Source organism: Pseudochaenichthys georgianus, chromosome 3, assembly GCF_902827115.2.
Source record: "Pseudochaenichthys georgianus chromosome 3, fPseGeo1.2, whole genome shotgun sequence".
Taxonomy (NCBI): Eukaryota; Metazoa; Chordata; class Actinopteri; order Perciformes; family Channichthyidae; genus Pseudochaenichthys; species Pseudochaenichthys georgianus.
Genome location: NC_047505.1, coordinates 14,482,971 through 14,491,461, shown reverse-complemented (window position 1 = coordinate 14,491,461; position 8,491 = coordinate 14,482,971). Strand labels below are relative to the sequence as shown.

The window sequence follows — 8,491 nt, the reverse complement described above, 5'->3', positions numbered from 1 at the left end:
ATGATGTGTGCGGCCCGGGCGATGAAACGGTGGTAGAAGGTCACCATCCCCAGAAACTCACGGAGCGACCGGGCTGTGAGCGGGCGAGGAAAAGCCGCAACAGCCTCCACCTTCGCTGGCAGAGGTGTCGCACCGCCCTTGGTGACGCGGTGCCCCAGGAAATCAATGTCAGACACCCCGAACTGGCACTTTGCCGGATTGATGATTAATCCGTGTTCGTTGAGCCGTGTGAAAAGGGCTCGGAGGTGGGACAGGTGCTCCTGCACTGAAGCGCTGGCGACGAGTATGTCGTCGAGGTAGACAAACACAAACGGCAGGTCCCGCAGTACCGAATCCATCAGGCGCTGGAACGTCTGAGCGGCATTCTTGAGTCCAAAAGGCATCCGCAGGAACTCAAAAAGTCCAAAAGGCGTTATCACTGCCGTCTTGGGAATGTCCAGGGGGTGCATGGGCACCTGGTGGTATCCACGCACCAGGTCCACCTTGGAAAACACCCCTGTACCGGCCAGATGCGCCGAAAAGTCCTGAATGTGCGGCACTGGATACCGGTCAGGCGTAGTGGCGTCGTTGAGTCGGCGGTAATCCCCGCACGGGCGGAACCCGCCGTTCGGTTTGGGGACGACGTGCAGGGGGGAAGCCCAAGGACTGTCAGAGCGGCGGACAATGCCCAGGCGCTCCATGGTTGCAAACTCCGCCCTCGCCACAGCCAGCTTAGAAGGGTTCAACCGCCGGGCCCTGGCGTAGACAGGAGGCCCCTCGGTAGTGACGTGGTGCTCCACGCCATGCTTAGTGGTAAGCGCAGAGAAGGTGGGCAGCGACAGGTCTGGAAACTCGGCCAACAGTCTGAGAAACGTGTCTGCCCCTGACAGCGAGCCCGACAGCCCGTCGTACGCTGCGCTGCCAAGTGTGCACACGAGGGAAGAAAACGTCAAGGCATCAATCAAACGCCTATTCTTAACGTCCACTAAGAGTCCATGAGCACACAAAAAATCCGCTCCGAGGAGGGGAAAAGAAATGTCCGCTGTCACGAAATCCCAGCTGAAACGCTGTCCTCCGATGCACAAACACATAGGCCTCACGCCGTACGTGCGAATGGGACCGCCGTTAGCCGTCGTCAATCGCGGTCCGTGCCCTCCCCGGGTGACGTCTTCACTCGACGCGGGAACTACGCTCCGTTGAGCGCCCGTGTCACACAGAAACAGGCTCCCCGAAACGCTGTCGCTGACGAAGAGGAGCCTGCACGTGCCGCCGACGCTCAGGGCCACTACCGAGCGCCGGCCCCTCCGTTTCCCGGGGGTTTGTAGCTGCACGGAGTGATGCATCTCTTCGCCCTTGTCCCGAAACGTGCGTGGTAAGAGCACTCTCCGGTGTCTCCACGCCGGCTTGCCACAGCCGTGTCCGGCCCCCGCCATGCTGTCTTGACTGCAGATGGGCTGCTGCGCGTCGCGGCTAACGTCTCTGCACCGGGCTGTTGTGTAGCCAGGAAAAAACGATCCGCTTCCTCAGCCAAGGCACGCGGCTCCGTGACAGGCGTGTTGGCCAGCGCCGTCTGGACCCGGGGAGGCAAGTGACGCAGGAAAATCTCCGTGAATAAAATCCGGGGATCTTCCCCCCCTAGCAGATTTAGCATTTTCTCCATTAGCTGAGATGGCTTGCTGTCTCCCAGGCCTTGAATGTCAAGTAACTGGCGGGCCCTCTCCTTAGCAGATAAGCTAAATGTCTTAAGGAGAAGGGCCTTAATCGCCTCATATTTGCCATGATGTGGGGGGGCTGCGATGAATCCCACCAACCTGGACGACGTAGAGCAGCCCAGCACTGCTACCACATGGTAGTATTTCAGGTCCCCGTCACGGACCTGTCGGCAGGCGAAGTGCGCCTCCACATGTGCGAACCATGCCTCCGCGGCGTGCTCCCAGAATTCCGGCAGCTTTACGAACACATCGCGTTCAGCCATGCTCGTTAATTTTCCGGAAACTTTCTCGGAAACGTCAGGGTCACCAGTGTAGCGCCAGGAAAAGGGAGTCGGAGGCGGTGTATTCAGAACGGAGTTCCACTCTTTATTATCCATTAAATATAGAGAGGTCAACACATCGTCTGCTCTGCTTAATGAGCTAGCAGGAATGGAGGCTAACTCTCCAGGTGTTCCCACTAAAGGGTCCGTGTGGCAACACAATAAGAGAGGTGAATTATGTCCCATAACGTGTCACCACAACAGCTAATATAACACAACACATTTGTTGTATTTCCTTTAACTGGTGGATTATGGATATAACTTATATAGTTGCTGATCGACAGCTGGAACACAAACCACCAAATACAAAAAAATAATTAATATCCAATAGTCATGTGTCCACTCCGGAGGGATTCCCCAATCATACAGTTTCTCATCAAGGGGACAGGAGGTCCCCGGCACAAACACACTGCCTGAGGAAGGTCAGGCTATGTGTATTATTTTTGTCATTAAACTTTTTCGGACCACTTATTTATTTATTTTGGTGACGATCCGACCTCCATGCTGCTACTCTGGTTCAAACTGCATCCACCAAACAATATGATTTTATCTCGACCTCCCCAAAATAACTAAAATCTGACACGGTGTTTAGCTGTTCTGCCGTCATTTCCTGCGATCTTCTTAATGCAGTCAGTCAAAATGAGTGAATGAATGGGCGTTTCTTTGACTATTTATAGGCAAATATGGGCGTTACGTGAAGCCCGCAAAAGCTGCGCCGCATTTCGAGTCGATTGTGATTTATAAAGGGGAAACAGGCGTAGGAAGTGCTGTACGCACTTTCCTCGCCGGTACGCAATGTTTGGTGAATCGGAAAATGTCTGTACCTATTTTTTGGATTTCTACTACGTAAACAACCTTCCCACGTGAATCCTACGCACGTCGTTATAAATGAGGCCCCTGAGCATGGTGCGCAATGAAGACTGTAAAAACAAGCAGCATGCATACAGATATTTGAACTGCTAGCTTAAGGAAATGGCTACAAGGTTGAAATTAAAAGTAATGACTAAATGTAGAAATAGTTAGCTAAAAGTAATGACTAAATGTAGAAGTTAGGTAAAAGTAATGACTAAATTGTTGTTATAGTTAGCTAAAAGTAACGGCTAATTGTAGAAATAGTTAGCTTAAAGGATGTTAAGGGTTGAAATAGTCAGCTAGAAGTAATGGCATTTTTTTTTTTTAAAGAAATGTTGCCAAAAATAGATGAATACAAGTGTTGACAAGTTAGTTCAAAGCAATATATTGTTGAAAGTAAGCTTAAAGTATCCGAATAGAAACTAACTATAATGTCCAATTGACTGAAATCGAAGGATACAATAATGGAGTTGGTTGAAACATTAAGCCATAGACACATGGTTGATGTTAGCTAAAGTAGGCCTAATTGATGATGTTTAAGAAAGGTCCAGCTTTTGCAAAAATAATACCCTAACTGCAAACTCAAAAAGAAATTTCATTAAATGAAATGAAATAACTATTGTAAAGTGATCACATTTTATTATTAATGGTTCAATAACATCCAGTTGTTATATTGAGATGAGCACATTTGTAACATGACAGGTGTTTTCGAACAAGAAGTTGCCCCTACCTGAGTTCATCTGATAGAGCTGTGGGGTCTGACAACTACGTCAGAAGCCATTGCACTCCAGGAACAAATTCATATTTATCGACAGCTAGAAATAGTACAGCTGCGTTAAATGTGCAGCATTAACCATGTGTATAAAAATGTGATGCGTTTTAACTCGTCTTTTATCAACAATTTCCAAAACATGTCTACATAGGCCATTACTTTCTTTGTTCAACAATGTTTAATATTAATAATGAGCTTGATTTTGACCATGTGGACCCCCCGCCACTCTCCATAGTGTGAACAATCCTTCAGGGAGTCCAGGGTAAATCACGGGCGAAGTGTTTGTACTTGCTGGGTTTGCTGCCCAGAGGCTGTGGGGCGACTGTGTTGTCCCGGAGCAGGCCAACATCAAAGCCCTTGATCCCGAAGAGCCTGAGGCTACCAACAGCCGACAGCTCTGATTGTCAGCGGAGATTCAAAAAGATTTTGTGCGAGAGAAGAACACAGTGATTTCTCACAAAGTTACTTGCAAATATAACCTCAATAAGAAAATGTCTGTCGACACATAATACCACATGAAAGTGGCATTCACACTAAGCAGTAAATTAGGGACATACACCCTCAATCTATGTTTTGGCGACAACTGATAATAGGGTTAGGTGTCACACACACACACACACACACCACACACACACACACACACACACACACACCACACACACACACACACACACACACACCACACACACCACACACACACACACACACACACACACACACACACACACACACAACACAACACACACACACACACGTTCTCAGGTCCGACATTGAGTTATAACAAGTCTTTTGAGACCTATCAGCTGCTGTTTTTGTGGCTCATCAGAATGCATGCGCCACATCACATTAGTCCCCACGTGTGAACTGTGATTTTACTTGGTAATTTTGAAGCGTCTCACTGCCTATACATATTCATGCTGGGCCTATAAGTGTCAAATTGAGATGTCCTTGCAGTGTCCTTGACAGCGAGTTATTAATATTGAATACCTAAATCACATTGACTAGATGAGAGCTATACAGGTCATCGCCTGCCACATTCCCCACCCTCTGTCCTGGGAACAATTGGAGAAATCATCAAATTGTTTTAGATCTGTGTAAGATAGCATGTGTATCAGGTCAATTATGAAATACTTTCATGTGCACTATAATTATACAGCACACACATTATGGGATTCCTATTGTATTTCACGTGAGCAGTTTTCCACTTATTTTACTCATTTAGGAGGCTGCTGACTGGGAGCCCACGCGCTCCGAATTAAAAGCCATAAATCCCAGGGTATTACTCTGAACGCAAAAATCTTAACTATTCCAATTCTCCAATCCCTAAATTGGTGCGGCTGTTGTTGCTTGTGGCTGCTTTTTAAAACCCTCCTCCTGCTCCTGAACGGTGTGCAGCCCGGTACCGGAGCTTTGTCTGGCTGCTGTGCTTGATAGGATGCTGGCTGCAGGCGTCTCATCGCAGCAGCTGAGATGAGGTCGCTGAGATCCTCCCGCTTGTGGCGACGCCCAAGGGCCATCAACACAGCGGGGAGCCCGGGTGCCGGTGAGGTCTCGCACAGCCTCGCCTCGCTTCATGAAAGCCTAATGAAGAGAGGGGGGCTTGGAAACGGTGTTGTTAGACGCCCACAATCCTGCAGCACGGGAGCATGGAGAGGATCAAAACAGCGTGCAGGAGAATTCAAAGAGAGAGCAGAGACACAGAGGCAGGAAATATACCCAAACTTTGCATTTATTGCTGTCCGAAATGAGAAACAAAAGTATTCATCTGTGATTGCGTTAATAAAGTTGCGTGTGTACAGATCTTGCCCCATCCCACTCAGAAGCAAAGATTAAATACACCAGAGTACAATCATCCTTTATGTAGATTGAATGAAACACTAAATGTAAGGATTCATCTTTGCATGTAAAAATAAGTCCATAATGTCACTTTAAATTAAAATCAGTCAGTCAATGTTTTACACAATAGCCATTTATCCATTTTCAAAAAAGGTAAATGAAAGAAACAAAAAGGATATGATGCAGAATATTTGCTACTAATCAATGTTGCTGTATGGTACGGTGGCCCTGATGGTCGAAACACAACATTTTCAAAGATAACATTTTTTGAAAACACGAGATTTAAAAAAATACAGCTGCAATGGAGAAAAACGACAACATTTCCTATAATCGGAAAATGTAGGCACGTATTGGACATGGATTCCTCAAAAAGTAACATTAATAAAAAGCGTCAACTCTTCAGCAAACGTAATCAATTAGCCACCACTGGGCATTATGGGATATGTGGGCCAGTCTTTGCCCTAAATAAGAAGTATCATCCTTTGCTTAGACTGACAGACGAATCTAATCAGCAAAGAGGAATCCATTTCAAAGACCTACCTCCCTTTTCATTTCAAACCTTTATTTAACCAGATTGGTCCCATTGAGATCATAGATCTCTTTTTAAAGGGAGACCTGCAAAACCTGTTTGTGTTAATGTTGTTGGGTTTTCTGAATTGTGGTTGTGTTTTGTGAAATGTTGTTATTGACTTTCAGGGCCAGCGTAATATGTACATAAGAAAGCCTTAATCTTTTAAACCACAAATACCATGCACTTCAAACCATTTTCAAAGAACATTTCTTATGATGACTCGTAACCCATAAAAAGTAACCCATAATTAAATGTACTTTCATTTCAGCAACAGCAACTTTGTTCACCATTAGGTGATTATTCCATTTTGGAAGTCAGCACATTTTCAGTGTAAATAACATAAAAATATCGAACAAATGTTACACACCCAGCACATACATTCAATATAATACAAACTGATATTTCTGCTGGTTTCAGGAAAACATAACCTGGGGCCATGAAATATATAAAATAAAGCAGCTTCTGATTATCTAAAGAAAAAAACTGTACATATACAATCTTTGGAAATTAAATAACAAATGTGTCTCCTCCGTCATCGCTGCGGGGTCCTCAAAAGGACTTCTTTGGTTGAAGGGTCTGTTTGGCGCGCGGTGTATCACCACATCTGATTTAGATTCAAACCTACCACATACTCAGAGACATGCAGGTCCTCTGGGAACAGTTTTTGAGGAGGAACTACAGGAGTTTCTTCTTCCTGCTGCCTCTCCTCTCACTGTACTGAACCTGCAGGGAATATGAACATGAGTCACTGTAAACCAGAGCAACTTAAGTGTTGTTCTTATTTTTTATAACAATAATCCTTTATTTCTCTCCATCTTGTAGAGCTTTTATTCATTGCAAAACAGATAACATTTTCAATAGAGTTTTGCAGACTAATGACGTATTTTTGTAGGCCGATTCAGAAGTTAGCATCTCAAGGGCGCAATTGATAAAAGTCTAATGGTATTTTTCCATTGGATTTTGGAATAGCCTATTGGAGAAAAAGGATCTGAGAAACACACGTTTATGATACTAACTCGTTTTTTACGAAGGATCGTCTTCACATAGTAACACCACTTTATGATTTTTTTAAAGCATAAATGCAATCAGCAGAACCAAAAAGCTAATGTAAGGCTATAAACAGACTTCCACTGCTAAGCTAAAGGCAGCTATGTTAGGCTATAAACAAACTACCACTGCTTAGCTAAAGGCAGCTAATGTTAAGCTATAAACTGACTACCACTGCTAAGCTAAAGGCAGCTAATGTCAGGCTATAAACAAACTACCACTGCTAAGCTAAAGGCAGCTAATGTTAGGCTATAAACAAACTACCACTGCTAAGCTAAAGGCAGCTAATGTTAAGCTATAAACTGACTACCAATGCTAAGCTAAAGGCAGCTAATGTTAGGCTATAAACAAACTACCACTGCTAAGCTGAAGGCAGCTAATGTTAAGCTATAAACTGACTACCACTGCTAAGCTAAAGGCAGCTAATGTTAGGCTATAAACAAACTACCACTGCTAAGCTAAAGGCAGCTAATGTTAAGCTATAAACTGACTACCACTGCTAAGCGAAAGGCAGCTAATGTTAAGCTATAAACTGACTACCACTGCTAAGCTAAAGGCAGCTAATTGTTAGGCTCTAAACAAACTACCACTGCTAAGCTAAAGGCAGCTAATGTTAGGCTATAAACAAACTACCACTGCTAAGCTAAAGGCAGCTAATGTTAGGCTAAACAAAATACTACTGATAAGCTAAAGGCAGCTAATGTTAGGCTATAAACAAACTACCACTGCTAAACTAAAGGCAGCTAATGTTAGGCTATAAACAAACTACATCACAATGTTAGAACAAAACCTGAACATCTCTTAAGGTAACCACAGGCATCTAATACGCAAAAAAGAACCGTTGATTTCAAAACAAGGGAATAGAAAGGGGTAAAATGCTAACTAATTCCTGCACCACGTTATAAGGGAGAACTACCACTACTGAGCAGGACGACCACAGAAATAACAGTGGCTGGCCGAGAAGCTATAAGAGTCTCCGTCACGAAACCCAGAGGCCCAAGGGCATTCAAGAAGGACAGGGAGGAGGCAAATGGGGTCAAACGACTTAAAGAGAAAAGGATAGACACAGAGAGGATGAGGAAGAGAGACAACAGCGGGTAAAAAGAGAAAATAAAGAAAGGAAAGAGGATACAAGAAGGGAGAATGCCAACAGATATTTTGTAAATGTCTCATACTTTAAATTGGCCTTAGACAACTTTTCAACCACGACTAGTGTTTCCATAATGGTTTTATTGTTGGCACTGCTATTGAAAAATGAAATCAAGCGTAAAAGGAATTTTTTATTTTATTTAGATTACCAGTGTTGGAATGTCACAAGAACATTTTTTTGAGATTTAATCAAGTACCTTTTTGTCATGCTTTGTATTCCATGTCATGCTACTTTATACTTCTCCTGTTTTAT

The 8,491-nt window shown here is 44.4% G+C and overlaps 1 protein-coding gene across 4 annotated transcripts in view; it reads right to left on the bottom strand.

The window, feature by feature from the left end:
• Nucleotides 1-5,346: 5,346 nt before the first annotated feature.
• Nucleotides 5,347-8,491, bottom strand: part of LOC117462872 (multiple C2 and transmembrane domain-containing protein 2-like) — a 61,793-nt gene continuing 58,648 nt past the window's right edge. For all 4 annotated transcript variants that reach the window (XM_034105228.1, XM_034105252.1, XM_034105235.1 and 1 more), the window contains one exon: nt 5,347-6,765. In XM_034105228.1, the coding sequence (XP_033961119.1) occupies nt 6,718-6,765 (48 nt within the window). In that variant the 3' untranslated portion in view covers nt 5,347-6,717. The remainder of the gene's footprint in view (nt 6,766-8,491) is intronic.